General features: G+C 51.3%; 1 protein-coding gene across 4 annotated transcripts in view; it reads right to left on the reverse strand.

Moving 5' to 3' along the window:
* Window positions 1-3,116: 3,116 nt before the first annotated feature.
* Window positions 3,117-25,022, reverse strand: part of DENND2D (DENN domain containing 2D) — a 35,894-nt gene continuing 13,988 nt past the window's right edge. For all 4 annotated transcript variants that reach the window (XM_038749132.1, XM_038749130.1, XM_038749131.1 and 1 more), the window contains 8 exons: window positions 24,834-24,911; window positions 23,326-23,466; window positions 22,477-22,625; window positions 12,419-12,596; window positions 5,150-5,191; window positions 4,733-4,817; window positions 4,075-4,314; window positions 3,117-3,842 (listed from right to left, as the gene is read on the reverse strand). In XM_038749132.1, coding sequence (XP_038605060.1) covers window positions 3,766-3,842; window positions 4,075-4,314; window positions 4,733-4,817; window positions 5,150-5,191; window positions 12,419-12,596; window positions 22,477-22,625; window positions 23,326-23,466; window positions 24,834-24,911 — 990 coding nt within the window. In that variant the 3' untranslated portion in view covers window positions 3,117-3,765. The remainder of the gene's footprint in view (window positions 3,843-4,074; window positions 4,315-4,732; window positions 4,818-5,149; window positions 5,192-12,418; window positions 12,597-22,476; window positions 22,626-23,325; window positions 23,467-24,833; window positions 24,912-25,022) is intronic.

Below are 25,022 nucleotides of genomic sequence, written 5' to 3' on the forward strand. Positions count from 1 at the left end.
GCTCACAGTCTCAATCCCCATTTTCCAGATGAGGTAACTGAGGCACCGAGAAGTTAAGTGACCCACATAGATGTTCCTGATGACCTTTCCGCTGCCCACCTTTTATCACTCCTCAATTCCACTGAACCCCTGCTCCACCTCACCTCACCCATTCACCAATTTGGACACACACGTGATCTCATCACCTCTAGCTACTGCACAGTCTCTACCCTCACCAACTCTGAAATCCTTCTAATAATAATGATGGTACTTATTAAGCTCTTACTATGTGCAAAGCACTGTTCTAAGCACTGGGGGATATAAGGTGATCAGGTTGTCCTACGTGGGGCTCACAGTCTTAATCCCCATTTGACAGATGAGGTAACTGAGGCACAGAGAAGTGAAGTGACTTACCCAGTCACACAGCTAAGTGGCAGAGTCGGGATTAGAACCCATAACCTCTGACTCCCAAACCCGTGCTCTTTCCACTGAGCCATGCTGCTTCTCTACCACAACCATCCTCTCTCACAACAACCACTCCCTGTAAACCTGCACTGTTCCTCCATAGAGACCTGATTTTTTAACCCCATTCAATTTTCTCAACTCATCACGCCTCACTTAGCCTCCATACCCAAACTACCTTCCCTTGATGACCAAATTGATGCTCTCAACACCATCCTCTCTACTTAACTCAACTCACTCATTCCCCATCCCTTCGTCGATCTCGTACTACTAACCCGCAGCCCTGTTATCACCTCCATAGTCCACCTCCTCTGCTCTTGTGCACAAGCCACAGAAAGCTGCTGGCGGAAATCTAGATAACAGGCCAATTTTGTCCACTTCAAGTTTATCCTTATGCGCTTTAGCTCTGCCCTGAAAAATGATTTCTCCACCCTTATCAACACCCGTGAACATGGCCCTCGCCGGTTGTTCCAGACATTTAGCTCCCCCCTCAAACCCCCTGTCCCCCCACCTCCCCCACTCCTTACCCCAAATGATGATAATGATGGCATTTGTTAAGCGCTTACTATGTGCCAAGCACTGTTCTAAGTGCTGGGTGGGATACAAGGTAATCAGTTTGTCCTACATGGGGCTCACGTTCTTAATCCCCATTTTACAGATGAGATAACTGAGGCCCAGAGAAGTGAAGTGACTTGCCCAAAGTCACACGGTTGACAATTGGTGGAGCCAGGATTGGAACCCATAACCTCTGACTCCCAAACCCATGCTCTCTCCACTGAGCCACGCTGCGGAAACTTCTGGAAGGCAGGGACAACCAACTGCTGGGCCACCATACATAACCTGGCCACCTACTTCAAGGAAACTGACACTTTCAGGCGTGATCTCCCTAAAATCATCCCTGCCTCTTTGCAGTCCCTTCCCACTCCTTGCCCCTTCTTCAGCTCTCCCCATTTTTCCCAGCAGTATCTCTAGGGATCTCCTGCCTTCTCTCAACATCAATCCCCTTCACCTGGGCTTCTAACCTTATTCCTTTGCACCTTACTAAAACACTTGCCCCCTCCCTAACAGCCACCTTTAACTGTTTGCTCTCCAATAGCTTCTTCCCTACTACTTTCAAACACGCCCTTGTCTCCCCAATCCTAAAAAAACCCTCCCTTAACCCCAAGGCCCCCTCCAATTATCACCCCATCTCCCCCCTACCCTTCCCCTCCAAACTTCTTGAGCAAGTTGTCCACACCCACTGTCTCAAATTCCTCTCCTCGATTCCCTACAATCTGGCTTCCCTCCTCTTCACTTCACAGAAACCATCCGCTCAAAGATCACCAGTGAGCTCCTTCTCGCCAAATCCAATGGCCCCTACTCCATCCTAATCCTCCTCGACTGCTCAGCTGTCTCTGACACTAACAACCACTCCCTTCTCCTGGAAACATTATCCAACCTCAGCTTCACTGACATTGACCTCACCTGGTTCTCCTTTTATTTCTCTGGCTGCTCATTCTCAGTTTCCTTCTCAGGCTCCTCCTTTGCCTCCCACCCCTTAACTGTGGGTGCCCCTCAAGGTTCAGTTCTTGCTCCCCTTCTATTCTCCATCTACACCCACTCCCTTGGAGAACTCATTCACTCCCATGGCTTCAACTACCACCTCTATGCCAATGACACTCAAATCTCCATCTCCAGCCCTGATCTCTCTCCCTTTCTGCAGTCTCACATTTCCTCCTGACTTCAAGACATCTCTACTTGGATGTCTTCCCATCACCTCAAACTTAACATGCCTAAATCAGAACTCCTTATCTTTCCAATCAAACCCTGTCCTCCCCTTCACTTTCTTATCACTGTAGACGCCCCCACCATTCTTCCTGTCTCACAAGCCCATAACCTTGGTGTTGCAGACTCATCTCTCTCATTCAACCCACATATTCAGTCTATCACTAAATCTTGTCAATTCCACCTTCACAACATGGCTAAAATCCACCCTTTCCTCTCCAGCCAACCTGCCACCATGTTAATCCAATCATTTATCCTATCTCACCTTGATTACCGTATCAGCCTCCTTGCTGGCCTCCCTGCCTTCTATCTCTCCCTACTCTAGTCCATACTTCACTCTGCTGCTGGGGTCATTTTTCTATGAAAATGTTCAGGACATGTTTCCCCACTACTCGAGGAACTCCAGTGATTTCCCATCCACCTCCACAACAAGCAAAAACTCCTCACCATTGGCTTTAGGGCACTCGGTTACCTTGTCCTCCCCTACTTCAACTCACTACTTTCCTAGTACAACCCAGCCCATATGCTTTGCTTATCTAATGCTAAACTTCTCACCATGTCTTGATCTCTCCTATCTCGCTGCCGACCCCTTGCCCATATCCTACCTCTAGCCTGGAATACCCTCCCTCTTCATATCCCGCAGACAACTACACTCCCCTACTTCAAAGCCTTATTGAAAACACATCTCCTCCAAGAGGCCTTCCCCGACTAAATCCTCCTGTCCCCTTCTCCTACTCCCTTCTGCATCTCCCTGACTTGCTCCCTTTATTCATCCCCCCCTTCCAGCCCCACAGCACTCATGTACATATCTGTCATTTATTTATTTTTATTAATGCCTGTCTCCCCCTCTAGACTGCAAGCTCGTTGTGGGCAGGGAACGTGTCTGTTTATTGTTACATTATCCTCTCCCAAGTGCTTAATGCAGTGCTGTGCACACAGTAAGCGCTCAATAAATACATTTGAATGAATAAATAAATCTGGGCTGCGGATAAACTCCGGAACTTGGAGAATGCTGGGCAGGATTGGCTGGGCAACAGTAACGCTAAGTAGCCCCGCTCTCGGATGCCCCGAGGTAGCAGCCCGATGGGCCCACCGTCACACCCAATGGGGCCCAGAAGTACAGATTGGGACAGAAATGAGGTTTTCTCTGGCCATTCTCCCCCCAGCCTCATCCCTGCAACCTCGAGAGCAGCCACTCCTCCGTCTTCTCCACCCTCCCCCAGGTCACAGGTCGGTGGTGGGGGCACAAGTGTCATTTTTAATTCACATTCTCACGTGGCCATGTTTGGCTGGATTTTGGGTGGGCGAGCCCTGCCCCTTGGGCCCCCCCAGACCCAGGGCAGCAGACCATGGGTAGAGGCCCAGTCTGGTCTCCACATGGGCAGTCAGTGGCCTTGGGGATGGATCCCCCAAGGTGTAGAGAGAGCCAGCCCTCGGAGTTCCAGAGCCCAGGAATGAGCCGGGATGGGGTCCTGAGCAGGATGAGGGGGCGAAGGAGCGATTGGCAGGGAGTGCTCGGAGCCAGGGAGGGGTGTCTCAGAGATTAGTCCCAGAGCCTGGCTACTTTACAGCCTTTTCCTTCTGTTTCTTCTGCTTCTTTTGTCCCTCGTACTCAATGATTTTCTGCTGGAAATAGCCTGCGGGGCCAGAGATACCAGTCAGTTATCCACGTCCAACTCCCAGGCCCGCCAAGCGGCCCAGCTGGGGGACCAGCTGGGCCAGATGACCTATGGGAAGATGCCCAGGTGGCAACCCCCCTCACCTACCCACCCCAGGCCACGGTTCCCCAACAGAGTGCCCTCCGCCCTCCCACCCACCCCCTAAGCGCCAGCGGGGTCCCTCCTATAGGACAAGGGGCCGGCCCTTCACCTGCTGGCAAGGACTGGCTCTTCTCGGCCTCCTGGATGAATAAAGAAAACATCTGCGTCTTGACAAACTTCTTCAGGAACCGGCGGCTCGCCTTGGAGTGCAAAGCCTTGCAGAACGACCGCTCCTGGAAGCTGCCCTGGTTGCCCTGGGGTCGCTTGATGTGGGCGGCATAGTGGCCCACCATCTCAACGAAGAACTGCACAAAGGGCTCGGAGACATGTTCGTTGATCTGCTCCAAAGCTGCAGACAAGGGCCAAGAGCTCAGGACAGGGCTGGAGGCTCATCATCATCATCATCAATCGTATTTATTGAGCGCTTACTATGTGCAGAGCACTGTACTAAGCGCTTGGGAAGTACAAATTGGCAACATATAGAAACAGTCCCTACCCAACAGTGGGCTCACAATCTAAAAGCTCAGAAACTCGGCCCATCCATGCCCTCCCCGGCTCCCTCCCCACCCACCACACCCTCTCCCTCTCAGTCTTGGCTCTGGGTGGGCCAAGGAGGGTAAAAGTGGGGGTCCTCGTCAAGTCCTGTCTAGTCCAAGTTCAGGCTCCGCCCCGATGCAGTGTTGCCTGGGAGGGGGCCACCCACAAGGCCCCCTGGTCAAGTTGGGGGTCCTTAGAGACCGGAGGGGAGGGGCGGAGGGGACCCTTACTCTGCAGGTGGGAGGTCTCTTGGCTGAGGGCAGATAGGATGCTACTCTGAAGTTTGGCGGGAAGGATTTCCTCTTCATCGCCTACCTGGAAGAGGATCAGATGTCAGATCATGGCTAAAGAGGTCAAAAGTCAAACCAAGAAATTAGGCAGGCCAGCAAGAATTGGTTGGGTGGGGGAAGTGGGACAGGAAAGGGGTGATGGGGAACAGGAAGTGGTCAAGGAGTGGGAGTAACAGTTACTTTGGGGTGTAGCAGGGACACCCAGAGCCCCGTGCCCTTCCATGACAGGGAATCGGGGCCCATTTACCCTGAGAAGGGGCAGCACTGAGGGAGAAGTATCTGAACCGGGGCCCATTTACCCTGAGACGGGGCAGCACTGAGTGAGAAGTATCCCCACCCGTAGCCCCAAGCATTTACCTGCTTTATGAACCGTCCTTCACATAAATCCACCAGCAGAACCTGAAATGAACCCAGAGAGTCAGCCCTGCTGCTCGGAGAGCCGGCAGAGCCCTCCCACTTCGGGGACCCCCACCCCTTCCCCTACTAGGGGGCCTCTGCCTGTCCCCAGAATCCAGAAGGACGGGGCAAGACACAGAGAGAAGAGGAAGAGGTCAGGAGAGAAAAGGCTCAGAGCAGCAGTGGCCCCGCTCAAGGATGGGGGAAGGGTTACTTCCTCCTTGTGACTTGAGGCTCAGGAGAGGTCATCCCAGTCCAGCCCAGCCCCCCAGAAGCCAGGCAGGAGCCCCTGGCTCTCCCGGTCCTTGCCCTGGTGGGAAGGCCCAGGCACGGCCCCCCTCCGTGCTGGAGATCAGGGGGTTGGGCCATCTCTGGCTCACAGCCCATGGCGCTCGCTGCTCCAGGAGGAAGTGGTGGTCCCAGGGTCCGATAGAGAAAGGAAGAAACGTAATCCCGCTCGCTCTCCGGCCCCGAGTCAGGGTCAGGAGGTTCCCTCTGAGGTGCAGAGGCCCAGAGAGGGGTGGCACTTTCCCAGGGTCGCCCAGTGAAGAAGGAATGGAGCCGGGCCTACTGACTCACAACTCCGGGTTCAGTGGCTTCTGCCTAATCATTGGACCGGGTGCTAGAGTAGGATGCCGGTGGTGGAGGGGACCCGACGGCTGCCTGAGGACCGTGAAGAGAGTCCGGCCGCAGTGCTGGTGTCCACAACTGGCCACCCCCCGGGGTCCACAGGGCTGTCCCCCAGAACTCCAGGGGATCCCAGGCCTGACCCGTCTCCCCGGGATCGCCAGCCTGGGACTGGGCTGGGACCAAATGATCATAACTAGGGTATTTGTATGCTTGTCTTACTCTGTGCCAAGCATCATGCTAAGCCCTTAGGTAGATAATAATAATGATGGCATTTATTAAGCACTTACTATGTGCAAAGCACTGTTCTAAGCGCTGGGGAGGCTACAAGGTGATCAGGTTGTCCCACCGGGGGCTCACAGTCTTAATCCCCATTTGACAGATGAGGTAACGGAAGCCCAGAGAAGTTAAGTGACCTGCCCAAAGTCACACAGCTGACAATTGGCGGAGCCGGGATTTGAACCCATGACCTCTGACTCCAAAGCCCATGCTCTTTCCATTGAGCCACGGGGTGATAAAATAATCAGATTGAACACAATCCCCATCCCATGTGAGGTTCCCAGGCTAAGGGGAAACGAGGACAGGTACTTAATCCCCATTTTACAGATGGGGAAACTGAGGCCCAGAGAAGTTAACTGACACACCCAGGCCACCCAGCCAACAAGGATTAGAAACTGAATCTTCCGATTCCCAGGCCTGTGCTCTTGACATCAGGTCACGCTGCCTCCCTGGGTGTTGTGGAAGGGCGGGAGCAGGGCCCCAGGGTGAAAGGAGGCTCGTGCCCATGTCCCTCCTGGGGCTGATGAGCTGATCTGGGTCCCCGGGGGGCAATAATAATACTGCTATTTATTAAGCGCTTACTATGTGCAAAGCACTGTTCTAAGCGCTGGGGAGGTTACAAGGTGATCAGGTTGTCCCACGGGGGGCTCACAGTCTTAATCCCCATTTTACAGATGAGGTAACTGAGGCCCAGAGAAGTGAAGTGACTTGCCCAAAGTCACACAGCTGACAATTGGCAGAGGCAGGATTTGAACCCCTGACCTCTGACTCCAATGTGGTCTGGTGGCAAGATCCCGGGCCTCGGAGTCAGCTGTGCTGAGAATAATAATATTAATAATAATAATAATAATGGCATTTATTAAGCACTTACTATGTGCAAAGCACTGTTCTAAGTGCTGGAGAGGTCACAAGGTGATCAGGTTGTCCCACGGGGGGCTCACAGTCTTAATCCCATTTTACAGACGAGGCAACTGAGGCACAGAGAAGTGAAGTGACTTGCCCAAAGTCACACAGCTGACAATTGGCAGAGCCGGGATTTGAACCCATGACCTCTGACTCCAAAGCCCGGGCTCTTTGCCCTGAGCCACGCTGCTTCTCCCGCACCTACACTCCCACAATCCCCCAGGACCCAGAGAAGCAGCGTGGCCTAGTGGATAGAGCACGGGCCTGGGAGTCGGAAGGACCCGGGTTCTAATCCTGGCTCCACCACTTGCCTGTTGTGTGACCTTGGGCAAGTCACTTAACTGCTCTGTGCCTCGGTTACCTCACCCGTAAAATGGGGATTAAGGGTGTGAGCCCCATGGGGGACAGCGACTATGTCCCACCCAATTACCTTGTATCTCACCCAGCACTCAGTACAGTGCCTGACACATAGTAAGCGCTTAACAGATGCCCAAATTATTATTATTACTATTATTATTATTACCCCCTCCCACCTCCTCACGGCACCCCAGATCACCTGGCTCCCCCAAACTCTGCTGATGAGGAACAAACCCCCCACACACACACTTGGGGGGCCTGTCTGTGAAACACTGACCCAACGTCCCGGGGGCCTGGACTGGGCCCTGCTGATGGGGAAGGCTGAGCCTGGCCGTCGCTGCTGCTTCTAGACTGTGAGCCTACTGTTGGGTAGAGACCATCTCTATATGTTGCCAACTTGTACTTCCCAAGCGCTTAGTACAGTGCTCTGCACACAGTAAGCGCTCAATAAATACAATTGATTGATTGATTGCTGCCCGGGGGGTTGCTGGGTCCCCGACTCTGTTCAGGGAATGACTCTGAGGCCCTGGGCTGAAGCCACCCTATCCAAGACTCCTGGGGGTTCAGTATATCTGCAATTTATTCATTACACTATTACATTACATTATTCATTTATATTATAACATTATATTATATTATATTATATTATGTTGTATTGTATTATATTATATTATAGTGAATCAGCGTGGCTCAGTGGAAAGAGCACGGGCTTTGGAGTCAGAGGTCATGGGTTCGAATCCCGGCTCCACCACAAGTCTGCTGTGTGACCTTGGGCAAGTCACTTATAACTTCTCTGAGCCACAGTTCCCTCATCTGTAAAAATGGGGATTAAGACTGTGAGCCCCACATGGGACAATTTGATCACACTGTATCCCCCCCAGCACTTAGAACAGTGCTTTGCACATAGTAAGCTCTTAACAAATGGCATCATTATTATTATTAATGTCTGCCTCTAGACTGTAAACTTGTTGTGGGCATGGAATGCGCCTGTTTATTGGTGTATCATATTCTCCCAAGCACTTAGTACAGTGCTCTGCACACAATAAGAGTGCAATAAATACGATTAACTGATCTCCTCCAAGAGGCCTTCCCAAACAACGCCCCACTTTTCCTCATCTCCCACTCCCTTCTGCATCACCCTGACTTGCTCTCTTTGCTCTTCCCCACTCCCAGCCTCCCAGAACTTATGGACATAGCTGGAATTTTATTTATTTGTATTGATGTCTGCCTCCCCAACTCTAGCCTGGTTGTGGGCAGGGACTGTTACTCTTTATTGTTGTACTTTCCTAAGCACTTAGTACAGTGCTCTGCACACAGTAAGCTCTCAATAAATACAACTGAATGAATGAATCTCGCTGACACCAGCCAGGTGAGTTCCGCCCAGGTGTCTGCCACTCTGCCCCACCCTGGGAAGTCCACCCTTCCCCTCAGCGGAATTTGAATGAACAGAAAGAAGCAAGATGGTCTAGTGGATAGAGCGCGGGCGTGAGTCAGAAGACCAGGTCCTTATCCTGGCTCTGCCAATTTCATTCACTCATTAGAGCAGCAGCGTGGCTCAGTGGAAAGAGCCCGGGCTTTGGAGTCAGAGGTCACGGGTTCGAATCCCGGCTCCGCCACATGTCTGCTGTGAGACCTTGGGCAAGCCACTTAATCAATCAATCAATCGTATTTATTGAGCGCTTACTGTGTGCAGAGCACTGTACTAAGCGCTTGGGAAGTACAAGTCGGCAACTTCTCTGACCCTCAGTTACCTCAGTTACCTCACCTCATCCGTAAAATGGGGATTAAGACTGTGAGCCCCACGTGGGACAACTTGATCACCTTGTCTCCACCCCCAGCGCTTAGAACAGTGCTCTGCACATAGTAAGTGCTTAACAAATGCCATTATTATTATTATTCACCCAGTCATATTTATTGACTACTTACTGGGGGCAGGCCACTTCACTTCTCTGGGCCTCAGCTCCCTCAGTTGTAAAAAGGAGACTAAGATGGTGAGCTCCATGTGGGAAGGGTGTACTTCCCAAGCAGTTAGTACAGTGCTCTGCACACAGTAAGCGCTCAGTAAATACGATTGATGATGATGATGACAGGGATTGGGTCCAGTGCAATTTCCTTGTATCTACCCCAGCACTTAGTACAGTGCCGGGCACATAGTAAGCGCTTAACAAATAGCACAATTATTATTATTAGGGAGGCAAAGCAGGCCAAGTAGCCATACCCCAGGGCTCCCCGTGCCCAGGGGCTGGAACCAGCTCACTGCCTGCCTCTGAACCAGAAGCGGAGCCAGCCCCTGCCGTACCGGGGACCCTTTCCGGCAGCTTCAGAGCTTCCCCCACCACCACCGCCGGGAACCCCCCTCAGCTGGAGGAGGCTTTACTGGCAGCTGAGGAGCCGCAGCCGAGAGCAAACAGCTACGGGGGACTGGGCGGGGGAGTAAGGGTCCCTGGCACCTGTGAGGCAGAGCCAGAAATTCTAACTACCAGAGGCTAGCAAGGCCCAGCAGAGGCAATTAGTGAGCTGTTTCAAGTGTAGCTCTCTGGTTTTTCATTTCCTTCTTGAAAATAATGATAGTAGGGTCATCTTTAGCATCTCCTCAGAGTTTCACATGTTGAGGAAAACCTGGTCTGTATTTAAGCAGAGACTCCTGTCCTGCCTGTAGATCAGTCAATCAATCGGTGGTATTTATTGAGCACTTAATGTGTGCAGAGCACTGTACTGAGAGCTTGGATTAACAGCATGACCTAGTGGAAATAATAATAATAATGGTATTTGTTCAGCACTTCCTATGTGCCAAACAGTGTTCTAAGCACTGGGGTAGATAGAGAGAGGGTAATCAGGTTGTCCCACAAGGGGCTCACACTTTTAATCCCCATTTTACAGATGAGGTAACTGAGTCGCAGAGAAGTTCTTCTAGACTGGGAGCCCACTGTTGGGTAGAGACCGTCTCTGTATGTTGCCAACTTGTACTTCCCAAGCGCTTAGTACAGTGCTCTGCACACAGTAAGCGCTCAATAAATACGATTGAATGAATGAATGAATGGCACGAAACCAGGAGCATCCCTACCACCCGCCCACGAGGGTGGGGCCCGCGGACACAGCTTCACACCCAGAGCCTGCAGCTCTGCGACTCCTAGAAGCACTGGAGCGGAGGAAGCAGGAAGTTTTGTAAATTCGGTAAACTTTCCGGGTGTGGGCACTTCGACTCCTATTGCCCAAGAACCTTCTGGCCAGTTGCCGCCCCTCTCCAGCCCAGAACTCAAGCAGGGACCGAGGCCTGTGGGTACCGACTTACCTACCTGCATGGTATTTATTAAGCGTTTACTACGTATCAGGCACTGTGCTAACCGCTGGATTAGGTAGACTGTGAGCCCACTGTTGGGTAGGGACTGTCTCTATATGTTGCCAATTTGTACTTCCCAAGCGCTTAGTACAGTGCTCTGCACATAGTAAGCGCTCAATAAATACGATTGATGATGATGATGATGTATCAGGCACTGTGCTAACCGCTGGATTAGGTAGACTGTAAACCCACTGTTGGGTAGGGACTGTCTCCATATGTTGCCAATTTGTACTTCCCAAGCACTTAGTACAGTGCTCTGCACATAGTAAGCGCTCAATAAATACGATTGATGATGATGATGATTAGGTAACAAGGTACGCAGATCGGACACAGTCCCTGTTCCGTATAGGGTTTACCGTCTTAATCCCCGTTTTACAGATGAAGTAACTAAGACACAGAGAAGTGACGTGACTTTCCCAAGATCACACAGCAGACAACCTCTTGCTTGCCAACCTAGAGCTCAGAATTCAGAGGCTGGGGTGGCGGGGGAGGGGAGGAGGATGGGGTAGGGGCACCTTCTGATTCCCAGTTTTCCCAGAGCAGCCAGGCTAAGGGTGGAGGTGTCAGGAAGGCTGAGCTCTAATTCCAGCTCCGCTGCTGATCTGTTGTGCAGCCTGAGGCAATGAGAAGAAGAATTGTGGCATATGTTCTAGACTGTGAGCCCATTGTTGGGTAGGGACCGTCTCTATATGTTGCCAACTTGTACTTCCCAAGCGCTTAGTACAGTGCTAGGTACACAGTAAGTGCTCAATAAATACGATTGAATGAATGAATACGCTAAGTGCTTACTATGTGCCAAACGCTGTAGTGAGCGGTGGGGTAAATACAAGATCATCAGGTCCCACATGGAGCTCACAGCCTAAGTAGGAGGGGGAACTGTTATTGAAAGCCTATTTCTGCAGATGAGGGAACTAAGGCACAGAGGAGTGAAGTGACTTGTCCAAGGTCATACAGCAGACAAGCGGTAGAGCTGGAATTAGAACCCAGGTCCTCTGACTCCAGACTCTTTCCACTAGGCCACAAAGTGGGGAGCATCACCCGGCCCAGGCAGGGCCGTGAGGCCCGAGCGGCTCGCCTGCGGAATGATGATGATGGTATTTGTTAAGCGCTTACTATGTGCCGAGCACTGTTCTAAGTGCTCGGTGGGAAACAAGGTCATCAGGTTGTCCTACATGGGGCTCACATTCTTCATCCCCATTTTCCAGATGAGGTAACTGAGGCCCAGAGAAGTGACTTGCCCAAAGTCACACAGCTGACAAGTGGCGGAGCCTCCTCCAGGAGGCCTTCCCAGACTGAGCCCCTTCCTTCCTCTCCCCCTCGCCCCCCTCTCCATCCCCCCCATCTTACCTCCTTCCCTTCCCCACAGCACCTGTATATATGTATCTATGTTTGTACATATTTATTACTCTATTTATTTTACTTGTCCATATCTATTCTATTTATTTTATTTTGTTAGTATGTTTGGTTTTGTTCTCTGTCTCCCCCTTTCAGACTGTGAGCCCACTGTTGGGTAGGGACTGTATATGTTGCCAACTTGTACTTCCCAAGTGCTTAGTACAGTGCTTTGCACACAGTAAGCGCTCAATAAATACGATTGATTGATTGATTGATTGAGCCGGGATTAGAGCCCCTGCCCTCTGACTCCCAAACCCGGGCTCTTTCCACTGAGCCACGCTGCGGGACTTTCTGGAAGGCAGGGACAACCGACTGTTGGGCCGCCATACCTCTTCCGTGGGGCTGTCTAGGACATCGTGGAGAAAGCGCTTCTGGACTCCGACCATGAAGGGGGTGGGGCAGCAGACCGTATCCAGGAGGGTCTCGGGTACCACGGGGATGAAGGTGTGGGCCCAGCTGAAGGGGTACAGCAGGGCCGCGGAGGCGTGGATGCACTGGGACAGGGTGCTGCCGAGACAGAGAACACCATAATCATTGGACTGCGGGTTCGGGGCACCCGCCTAGACGAGCGCTGTGCTAAGCACTGGGGCCGAAACAGCACCATCACGTCGGCTGGCATCCCTGTTGCACACAGGGCTCGCATCCTAAGGGGGAGGGAGAACACATGATGGTCGTGGTGATGGTATTTCTTAAGCGCTTATTATGTGCCGTGCACCGTTCTAAGCGCTGGGGTAGACACAAGGTAATCAGGTTGTCCCCATGGCTTTAATCCCCATTTTCCAGAGGAGGTAACTGAGGCACAGAGAAGTGATTTGCCCAAAGTCACACAGCTGACAAGTGGCGGAGCCAGGATTAGAACCCAAGACCTCTGACTCCCAAGCCCGGGCTCTTTTCACTGAGCCACGCTGCTTCTCTGCATGAATCCTCATTTTTACAGATGAAGTGACGGGGCTACCTTAAGGTCACCCGCAGCCAAGTGGTGGAGCCAGGATTAGAACCCAGCTCTCCTGACTCCCAGCTCTGAGCTCTTTGCCCTAGACACCGCTGCTCCTCTGAGGCCCCTCATCAAATCTCAAACACGAGAAGCAGCTTGTCCTAGTGGAAAGAGCACAGGCCTGAGAGTCAGAGGGTCTGTGTTCTAATCCTGGCTCTGCCACTTGTCTGCTGTGTGACCTTGGGCAAGTCAATTCACTTCTCTGAGCCTCAGTTACCTCATCTGTAAAAATGGGGATTAAGACTGTGAGCCCCACGTGGGACAACTTGATCACACTGTATCCCCCCCAGCACTTAGAACAGTGCTTTGCACATAGTAAGCGCTTAACAAATGCCATTATTATTATTATTATTATTATTATTATTATTATTATTATTATTATTATTATTATTCTCTGGGCCTCAGTTCCACCATCTGTAAAATGGGGATTAAGACCGTGAGCCCCATGTGGAACAGGGACTGTGTCTAACCTGATTAATTTGTATGTAACCTTGTGCTTAATATATTGCCTGGCATACAGTGCTTAACAGATATAGTGCTTAACAGATAACAGTTTGTACATATTTATTACTCTATTTAACTTGTACATATTTATTCTATTTATTTTATTTTGTTAATATGTTTTGTTTTGTTGTCTGTCTCCCCTTCTAGACTGTGAGCCCGCTGTTGGGTAGGGACCGTCTCTAAATGTTGCCAACTTGTACTTCCCAAGCGCTTAGTACAGTGCTCTGCACACAGTAAGTGCTCAATAAATACGATTGAAGGAATGAATGAATACGATTAAAGAATAAGCGCTTAGAACAGTGCTCTGCGCACAGTAAGCGCTCAAGAAGTACGATTGAATGAATGAATGAATGAACGAATGAATAAAATGCATACAATTGATCACTTGAGTGCCGGCTTCTCTTGAACCCAGTACGAGCCCACTCTCTCCACCAATGCCAACAACCTCAGCCCAGCCAAGAGTCCCTGGCGAAAACCCAAACCCCTTACCCGCCAAGTCACTCTGCCACTGTACACTTTGCTCTTTTTTTTTTAAATAGCATTTGTCAAGCACTTATTATGCATCAAGCACTGCTCTAAGTGCTGGGTTAAACAGTGAGCCCATTTTTGGGTACAGACCGTCTCTATATTTTGCCAACTTGTACTTCCCAAGTGCTTAGTACAGTGCTCTGCACACAGTAAACGCTCAATAAATACGATTGAATGAATGAATACAGATGAATCAGGTTGGATAAAGTCCCTGTCTCAAATGGGGCTCAGTCTAAGTAGGAGGGAGAACAGGGCTCCATCCCCCCCCCATCTTACATCTTTCCCTTCCCCACAGCACCTGTATATATGTTTGTACATATTTATTACTCTATTTATTTTACTTGTACATATCTATTCTATTTATTTTTTGTTAGTATGTTTGGTTTTGTTCTCTGTCTCCCCCTTTTAGACTGTGAGCCCACTGTTGGGTAGGGACTGTCTCTATATGTTGCCAACTTGTACTTCCCAAGCGCTTAGTACAGTGCTCTGCACACAGTAAGCGCTCAATAAGATTGATTGATTGATTGATTGGTTTTGTTCTCTGTCTCCCCCTTTTAGACTGTGAGCCCACTGTTGGGTAGGGACTGTCTCTATATGTTGCCAACTTGTATTTCCCAAGCGCTTAGTACAGTGCTTTGCACACAGTAAGCGCTCAATAAATACAACTGATTGATTGATTGATTGATTGGTTTTGTTCTCTGTCTCCCCCTTTTAGACTGTGAAACCACTGTTGGGTAGGGACTGTCTCTATATGTTGCCAACTTGTACTTCCCAAGCGCTTAGTACAGTGCTCTGCATACAGTAAGCGCTCAATAAATATGATTGACTGATTGATTGATAGTTGAGGGAAGTGAGGCAAAGGAAGTGACTTGCCCAGAGTCATACAACAGGTAAATGGCGGAGCCAGGATCAGAACCCAGGTTCGCTGGCCCCCAGGCCTGTGCTTTCAATCAGTCGTATTTATTGAGCGCTTACTTTGTGCGCTTACTTTGTGCATATATACTTTGTATATATGTATATATGGTTGTACATATTTATTACTCTATTTATTTATTTATTTATTTATTTTACTTGTACATTTCTATCCTACTTATTTTGTTGGTATGTTTGGTTCTGTTCTCTGTCTCCCCCTTTTAGACTGTGAGCCCACTGTTGGGTAGGGACTGTCTCTATGTGATGCCAATTTGTACTTCCCAAGCGCTTAGTACAGTGCTCTGCACATAGTAAGCGCTCAATAAATACGATTGATTGATTGATTGATTGATTGCAGAGCACTGTACTAAGCACTTGGGAAGTACAAGTTGGCAACATATAGAGACAGTCCCTACCCAACAGTGGGCTCACAGTCTAAAAGACTGGACTAGACCCAGTCCCCCCTAGACCACGCTGCTTCTTACTATGTGCACAACACTGTACTAAGTGCTTGGAAGAGTTCAGTATAACAGAGTTGGTAGGTATGTTCCCAGGAGGGGGTGGCGGAGGGAGGAAGTATAATCTCCCCAACCCCAAACAGAGAGCCCGTGGCTCAGCCCAGCCCTGGCAGGCCTTCTCCTCCTTCCCAGGCTCTCTCTCTCCCTCCACAATCCGGCTCCAACCGACCTCCCGGGAGCCCAAACTGGGGTCCGTGACAGGCCAAAGCAACAGGAGCCTGGGTTCAGCAAGGAGGGAGCTATTCCGGGCTTTGAGGGTGCGGGTTGGTCACGGTGCTGGCTGGCCAAGATGGGGTGCTTAGGTAATAATAATAATAATAATGGCATTTGTTAAGTGCTTACTATGTGCAAAGCACTGTTCTAAGCGCTGGGGGGATACAAGGTGATCAGGTTGTCCCGCGTGGGGCTCACAGTCTTCATCCCCATTTTACAGCTGAGGTAACTGAGGCTCCGAGAAAAGTGCCCAAGGTCACACAGCAGACATGGTGGCGGAGCCGGGATTCGAACCCATGACCTCTGACTCCAAAGCCCGTCCACTGAGCCATGCTGCTTCTCTAAGTCACAGATTGCTCATGATAATACTAATAACTACGGCATTTCCTTCAATCATTCATTCAATTGTATTTATTGAGCGCTTACTGTGTGCAGAGCACTGTACTAAGCGCTTGGGAAGCACAAGTTGGCAACATAAAGAGACGGTCCCTACCTAACAACGGGCTCACGGTCTAGAAGGGGGAGACAGACAACAAAACAAAACATGTGGACAGGTGTCAAGTCGTCAGAAGAAATACAAGTAAAGCTAGATGCACATCATTAACAAAATAAATAGAATAGTAAATATGTACAAGTAAAATAAGTAGAGTAATAAATCTGTACAAACATATATACAGGTGCTGTGGGGAGGGGAAGGAGGTAGGGTGGGGGGGATGGGGAGGAGGAGAGGAAAAAGAGGGCTCAGTCTGGGAAGGCCTCTTGGAGGAGGTGAGCTCTCAGTTGGGCTTTGAAGGGAGGAAGAGAGCTAGTTTGGCGGATGTGAGGAAGGAGGGCATTCCAGGCCAGGGGGCAGGGGGTCGATGGCGGGACGGGAGAGAATGAGGCCCAGTGAGGAGATTAGCGGTAGCAGAGGAGCGGAGGGTGAGGGCTGGGCTGGACAAGGAGAGAAGGGAGGTGAGGTAGGACGGGGCGAGTTGATGGACAGCCTTGAAGCCGAGAGTGAGGAGTTTTTGCCTGATGCGTAGGTTGACAGGCAGCCACTGGAGATTTTTGAGGATGGCATTTGTTAAGCGCTTACTATGTGTGAAGCACTGTTCTAAGTGCTGGGGGGATACAAGGTGATCAGGTTGTCCCATGTGGGGCTCATAGTCTTAATCCCCATTTTACAGATGAGGGAACTGAGGCTCAGAGAAATTAAGTGACTTGCCCAAGGTCACACAGCCGACAATTGGCAGAGTCGGGATTAGAACCCACAACCTCTGTCTCCTAAACCCAGGTTCTTTCCACTGAGCCACGCTGCTGGCGGTTACTATGTGCCAAGCATTGTTCTAAGCACTGGGGTAAGTACACGGTAGTCTGGTTGGACACAGTCCCTGTTCCACATGAGGCGCAGGCTCTTAATCCCCATTTTACAGATGGGGTAACTGAGGCATGGAGAAGTTAAGTGATTTGCCCAACGTCATAGAGCAGACAAGTGGCTGAGCCAGGATTAGAACTCATGACCGCTGACTCTCAAGAGACCATGCTCTTGCCACTAGGCCATGCTGCTTCCCATGAGAGAGAGAGAGAGAGAGACAGCACAACATATCTGTGTGCAAGCTACAATCAATCAATGGTATTTACTGAGCACTTCGTGCACAGCACTGTACTGAGAGCTTGGGAAAATACAATTCAGTGGAATTAGGGGGTATCTTCCCTGTCCATAATGAGTTCACCTCTTAGAGACATTCACATGAATACATAATTTATAAAATATGATTTAAACAGTCATTCATTCATTCAATCGTATTTATTGAGCGCTTACTGTGTGCAGAGCACTGTACTAAGCGCTTGGGAAGTACAAGTCGGCAACATATAGAGACGGTCCCTACCCAGCAACGGGCTCACAGTCTAGAAGGGGGAGACAGACAACAAAACAAAACATGTATATAAGTGCTATGGGGTTGAGGCGACACATTGCAGTGTACTGGTGTGTGACTGTGGGAGAGTTTGTGTGTGCAGTAGCACTCCTAAGGGCTATTTCAGTGTGCATGTTTGTCTGTGACAGTGGGGTTTTTTTTGCTTCTTTGGTTCTTTTTTTGGTATTTGTTAAGTGCTCACTATTTGCCAGGCACTATTCTAAGCACTGGGGAAGATGCAAGCCAATTAGGTTGGGCACAGTCCATGTCCCACATGGGGCTCACAGTCTTAATCCCCATTTCACAGATGGGGTAACTGAGGCACAGAAAAATTATGTGAGTTGCCCAAGATCACATAGCAGACAAGTAGCGGAGCCGATTTAGAACACAGTTCTTCCTGATTCCCAGGTCTGTGTTCTAGCAGCATGGCTCAGTGGACAGAGCCCCGGGCTTGGGAGTCAGAGGTCATGGGTTCTGATCCCGGACTTCGCCATTTGTCAGCTGTGTGACTTTGGACAAGTCACTTCACTTCTCTGTGCCTCCGTTCCCTCATCTGTCAAGTGGGGATGAAGACTGTGAACCCACGTGGGACAACCTGATCACCTTGTATCCCGCCCCCCGTGCTTAGAACAGTGCTTCGCACATAGTAAGTGCCTAACAAATGCCATCATTATTAGTATTATTTTTATCCACTAGGCCACATGAAATTGTGTGTGACTGTGTGTGACTGGATGAGTTTGTGGGCGTGACTGTGCACCAGCCTGTGTCAGTAGGAGAGTTTGTGTGTATGACACAGTGTGCCACAGTGGGAGAGCTTGTGTGCATGCCAGCAGTTTGGGTCAGAGAGCCAGGATGACAGGAGGGCGGTGTGGGATAGAGCCCCGGGGGACCTGCCGCTGTCAGACTGGGAACAGGAATGAACTCGGGAGGGAAAGCAGGCATGAGCGCCAAAAGGTGGCAGGGGTTGGGGATCAATCAATCAATCAATCATATTTATTGAGCACTTACTGTGTGCAGAGCACTGTACTAAGCGCTTGGGAAGTACAAGTTGGCAACATATAGAGACAGTCCCTACCCAACAGTGGGCTCACAGTCTAAAAGGGGGAGACAGAGAACAAAACCAAACATACTAACAAAATGAAATAAATAGAATAGATATGTACAAGTAAAATAAATAAATAGAGTAATAAATATGTACAAACATATATACATATATACAGGTGCTGTGGGGAAGGGAAGGAGGTAAGATGAGGGGGATGGAGAGGGGGATGAGGGGGAGAGGAAGGAAGGGGTTCGGTCTAGGAAGGCCTCCTAGAGGAGGTGAGCTCTCAGTAGGGCCTTGAAGGGAGGAAGAGAGCTAGCTTGGCGGATGGGCAGAGGGAGGGCATTCCGGGTCCGGGGGATGACGTGGGCCGGGGGTCGACGGTGGGACATGCGAGAACGAGGCACGGTGAGGAGACTAGTGGCAGAGGAGCGGAGGGTGCGGGATAAGCGCTTTAGTACAGTGCTCTGCACACAGTAAGCGCTCAATAAATACGATTGAATGAATAATGCCAGAAATGATGGGCAGAGCCTGGGCTTATGACTCTGGAAAGGTCAGAACCCCCCACAAGACTGGTCAGCCTGAAAGTCCCCGGGGTCCGCAAAGCCCAGGGCTCAGGGGCTGTCCCGGCTCACGATCAGCTCACTGTGCCCTGGCCCCTGGCTAGCAGGACCTGGGTGCCCCTGGGCTCAGTGGGGGGCAGTGGCAGTGCTCAGGAGTCTCAGGGTCCTCCCAGAATTGGGACAGTTTGGGAGTGAACTGGGGGGTGTCCAGGCAGCCAGCTGAGGGAAGGAGGGCTTGCTGGGAGCTCTGCCTGCTCCTTTTTTTTCCCTCACCGGGTGGCTTGGCCTAATCCCAGAGTTGGTGATGAGGGGGTGGGCTCCCATGGTCCCCTCTCCCCACAGGACCCATTCTTTGCCCCTCTGGTGGGGGCACCACCCTGAACTGGGAGAACTGGGTTGGTACCTCACGGAGCTTGGGATCCCATCAAGGGCTCTGCTCTGAGGAGAGCCCTCGGAGAAGGAAGAGGAAAAGGAGGAGGAGGCTCCTCTGGGGGTCTCAATCCCCTTAGACCCCCAGCCCTGGTCCAGCCTCCCAGGTGAACAGAGCAGAAAATGCAGTGTAATTTCTTGGTGCTCCCTCCCACAGTTTCCTAAGCCTAGAAAAATGAAACTGAGCTTCCAGCTGGGAAACCCCTTCTTTTCCCGTCCCCTTTCCTCTCCTGCCCTCCGGGCTCCCGGCCCAGCTGGCTCCAGCTGTGAGGAAGGATCCAGGAGCCCCGGATGGGACGGGAAGGAAAGTGGGCCTCGGGGTCAGCAGGAAGCCTGGTTAGTGCCTCACTGCCTCACCCGTGTCCGAGGAGCCAAGAGCCCCGGGGGGCCCACGGCCTCGTCACAGCCCCCGCGGAATCAGTGAGACCCTGGCTTCCCCTTGGACTTTCCAACTCCTGCAACTTCCAAAGAAAAGGCGGGGAGATCCTGGAGCAGGCACCAACACTACCAGGAATCCCCACTCTCTCTCCTCCCCCGCGCCTCGATTCCCGTCCTCGGGCTGGGGGAAGGGGAAGAGAAGAGGAGGAGAAGGGGAGGAGGAGGAAGGAAAAAGCAGTTTTCCAAGTCGCTGACCTACTTTTGGCCCCCAGGCGATAAGGTGGATCACAGAATTCAGCATATTTTCCTCCAGCGGGGAGGCCTCGGACCGCCCCTCCCACAAAACTACGAGTGTTTTGGGGGACACCCTGGGATCAGCGGCCTGGAACTGGCACTCTGAGGACTGCCCACCGCCACCCCCCTGCCCCCCAAGTGCAGTCCTGGGGTTCCTGATGGACAGAGCACGAGCTTTGGATCAGAGGTCATGGGTTCAAATCCTAGCTCCTCCACTTGTCAGTTGTGTGGCTTTGGGCAAGTCACTTAACGGCTCTGTGCCTCAGTTACCTCATCTGAAAAATGGGGCTGAAGACTGTGAGCCCCCCGTGGGACAATCTGATCACCTCGTAACCTCCCCAGCACTTAGAACAGTGCTTTGCACATAGTAAGTGCTTAATAAATGCCATAATAATAATTATTATTATGGGGTTTGAGTTCTTCCTGGGGTCAGGGGTCAGGTGGTGGTCTGGGTCCCAGTGAACTTAGCACGTGTTTGAGTCCAAACCTAGTTCCCTTCTCGTGGTCAATCTGGTCTCTGCCACTCTCAGGCCCTGCGTTTCCCCCAGATTCCCCGCAGGGCCTCACAGACACGGAGTGTAAGCTCTTTGTGGATGGGGAAATCACGACACTTCTTTGTGTTGTACTTGCCCAAAAGCTCAGTGCATTCCTCCCAGTAGATGCTCAATAAGTTCTATTTCTACCATGAACTGCTAGTGGCCCCACAGAGACTACACTAAGTAGAACTGAAACTATTCAGCTTCGCACCAGGGCGTGTGGTGAGGCAGAGCAGTACAAACCCAGGTGTCCCTGGGGCACAGAGACACAGACATGAAGGGTACAAACATGGAGTGTGCAGGGGTAACATGTGGGAAAGCCACATACACACAACTACTCTCAAGCAAGTACGGTGCGGACTTGGAACCTGCAGTTGCCAGGTGTCACAGGTCCCTCGTCCCAAGGAAGGCACAAAATGGGGGCATACAGGTCAAAAGCTCTGTTCTCCACCTTCTCAACCAACCACTGGGCAGTCATTGAGCACTTACTATGTGCAAATCACTAAACTAAGTGCTTGGGAGAATGCCTCAAGGACCTTACAGTCTAGCTTGGGGTAGACAGACGCTAAAATAAACTACAGGATGGGTAAGCCCCTTCCTCTGGACTAAGGACTCCGTCTCCCTTGCCTTCTGGTCTTCCAGTCCCCAGGACTGCTCTGAGGGCTCCCTCCTTGACCGTCCATCCAACCTGCCTCCTCCTTCCCTGAGGAAGTAACAGGAAGCCAGGGTTCTGTCATGTAATAATAATAATAATGATGGCATTTGTTAAGTGCTTACTATGTGCAAAGCACTGTTCTAAGCACTGGGGAGGTTACAAGGTGATCAGGTTATCCCACGGGGGGGCTCACAGTCTTAATCCCCATTTTACAGAAGAGGGAACTGAGGCCCAGAGAAGTGAAGTGACTTGCCCAAAGTCACACAGCTGACAAGTGGCGGAGCCAGGATTTGAACACATGACCTCTGACTCCAAAGCCCGGGCTCTGTCCACTGAGCCACGCTCCTTCTCTAAGCATAAGAATTATAATTCTTATAAGCATTATAATAAGAATAATAATTGTGGTAGTTAAGAGCTTACTATTTGTCAGGCACTGTACTAAGCACTGGGGTGGATTCAAGTAAATTGGGTTGGACACAATTCTAGATGTGAGCCCACTTTCTAGACTGTGAGCCCACTGTTGGGTAGGGACTGTCTCTATATGTTGCCAACTTGTACTTCCCAAGCGCTTAGTACAGTGCTCTGCACACAGTAAGTGCTCAATAAATATGTTTGATTGATTGATTGATTGATTGATTGAAACAAGCCCCCTGAAGCCCTGGCAGGCGGCTGGGTCGGGGGAGGTTAATAATGATATCAATAATTATTACTATTTGTTAAGCGCTTACTACTGTACTAAGTGTTGGGTAGATATAAGTACCAGTTGTTGCCAACTTGTACTTCCCAAGCGCTTAGTACAGTGCTCTGCACACAGTAAGTGCTCAATAAATACAATTGATTGATTGATTGATATAAGCAAATGGGGTTGGACCCAGCCCCCGTCGGTGGCAGGGGAGAACCCAGAGTCTGCTCTGCCCCCTTACCTGAGGTCCTCGGCCAGGAAGATGATCCTCCTCTCCAGTACGGCGGAGGCGAAGATGTGCAGGATCTGGGAGGGGGACAGGCAGTTCAGCAGGGAGCGCAGATCCACGTGCTCCAGGCGAGAGTCCAGAGGCCGCGTGAGTTCGATGAACTGTGGGGAGAGGCCAACGGGAGTGAGACCCAGCGTGAGCCCTCGGGAGGCATGACCCCCAAGGCCCAAACCTTGCTACCGTGAGAGGACGGCTGATTTCCAGGAGGAGAGAGGGGAGCAGGCAAGCAGGCCCTCTGGCTAGCACCCTGCTCCCCCACCGAGCCACAGCTGGGGTCTGGGCCCAGCAGGTGGGAGGGGGACCTCGGGCCCAGGCTTTGCAGGGGGCTCGGACAGGGAGCCCCGGGCCAGAGAAGACCCCGGAGTGCCAAGGTGTGACGGTCGGACCCCTAAAGATGGGAGAAGGCAAATGGGGGAAGGGGGAGGAGGAGGCAGCAGCAGGACCCCAGAGGGTCTGGTCAAGCAAACAGCCCAGACTTGGGCCAGGCGAGCCAGGGTGGGGGCCAGGAGCTTGCTCAGTGGCTAGAGAAGAGCAGGGGGCATTGACAAAGAGGAGGCAGAGCAGTTTATAGGACCCTTGTCTCTGCCAGGACCCCAGATCGGAGAGGAGGGCCACGTGAGCTGCAGCACTCGAAGCCACTTCCAGCCGCTGACACTCTGTGCCTCAGTTTCTCCAACCCTGCGAGGCAGCTGAATGCACCAAGATGGAAGGGAAGTGAGAGGAGCTGAAGCTTCACAGCAGATGGGCGGGGTGGGGTGGGATGGGATGGGAGGAAGGGCGTGGGCAGGGGCCCGCGAGCACCTCGGTCCCCGAGTCCGGGATGAAGCTCTTGAGGGTGACCGTCTTCCCCGGGGCAGGAAACGCCGCCTCCCGCAGGCCTTGCATGAACGGGTAGATGACGGCCATTGCGATCTGCCGCCGTTTCTCCACCTCATCCAGGATCTGTCCGGGGACAAGTCGGGTCAGGCCGGGCCGGGGACCCGGAGCTCTCTGGGAGGTCGGACCTTGGAAAGAGATCTGCCCAGAGGCTCTGGGTAGCTGGGGCGTAAGACCCTAGTCCATCTCCCAAAGAGGAAGAGTGAAGCCGTGTGGCCTAGTGGATAGAGAACCTGGCTTCTGATCCCGCCTCCGCCACTTGTCTGCTGTGTCACCTTGGCCAAGTCACTTCAGTTCCATGCGCCTCAGTTCCCTCAACTGTAAAATGGGGATTCATACTATGAACCCCATGTGGGACAGAGACTGTTTCCAAACCGATTTGCTTGTATCCACCCCAGTGCTTAGTATAGTGCCTGGCACACAGAAAGCGAGTAACGAATACCATAAAAGTAAAAAGAGGAACTGTGGCCACCTGGAAAGAGCATGGGTCTGGGATTTAGAGTCCTGGGTTTCAGTCATGGCTCCACCATTTTCATGCTGGGTGACTTTGGACAGGTCACTTATCTTCTTTGGGCCTCAGTTTCCGTATTTATAAAATGGGGATTCGATACCTACTCTCCCTCCCTTTTATACTGTGAAACCCATGTGGGACAGGGACTGTGTCTAATCTGATCATGTGTATTGATTCCAGTGTTTGGGTCATAGTAAGTGCTTAATAAATACCATCCTTACTTACTGTCATTTTGAACCTGGTTTTCCTGCCAGGGATATCCAACGACAAGAGAATTCAGCTGCTACAGCCCCATGATCGGGCAACTTCAGAGGCTCCTCCCCTCTAGCCCTCCAGAATCCCCACTATGTCTGCAGGGCATGATGATAATGACCCTGACAACAATAATAGTTATAATAATAACTTGTGGAATTTTTTAAGCACTTACTCTGTGCCAAGCCCTGTACTAAGCACTGCAGCAATAATAATTGTGGTATTTGTTAAGCACTTACTATGTGCTAGGCACTGAACTAAGTGCTAGGGTAGATACAAACAAATTTGGTTGGACACAGGCCTGTCCCAAGTAGGGCTCCCAGTCTTAATCCCCATTTTACAGTTGAGGTAATTGAGGCACAGAGAAGTTAAGCGACTTGCCCAAGGGCACACAGCAGACAAGTGGCGAGGCTGAGATTAGAACCCAGGTCCTTTCGGCTCCGAGGCCCAGGAAGATACAAGATAATCAGGTGGGACACCATCCCCGCCTGACATGGGGCTCACAGTCTGAAGGGAAGGGAGAACAGGGATTTATTTTGGATGAGCTGAAATCTTCTCCCTGCATGCCTGGGGAAAACTGGCAGCCGACTAGAGCCCAGAGAGCAGGCTCTCCCATCGGTTAGAGGCCCCCAAGAGAGAGTCCAGCCCAGCCCAGCCCCGCTGATCCTACCTTGGAGAATAAACCGAAGCAGCCCATGCAGCTGATGATACAGTAAACCTCTGGGAGTCGAGGTTCCCGGCCGGCCGGCTAGAAGAAAGATGGGAAAGCTCAGAGTGTCCTCTGCCACCCCTGCAGACAACTGGCTGGGGCTGTGGGGGTGGGGTAGAGGGTACCTACGGGGTCCCCGCCTGAGGAAGA

Source organism: Tachyglossus aculeatus, chromosome 7 (assembly GCF_015852505.1).
Source record: "Tachyglossus aculeatus isolate mTacAcu1 chromosome 7, mTacAcu1.pri, whole genome shotgun sequence".
NCBI classification, from domain to species: Eukaryota; Metazoa; Chordata; class Mammalia; order Monotremata; family Tachyglossidae; genus Tachyglossus; species Tachyglossus aculeatus.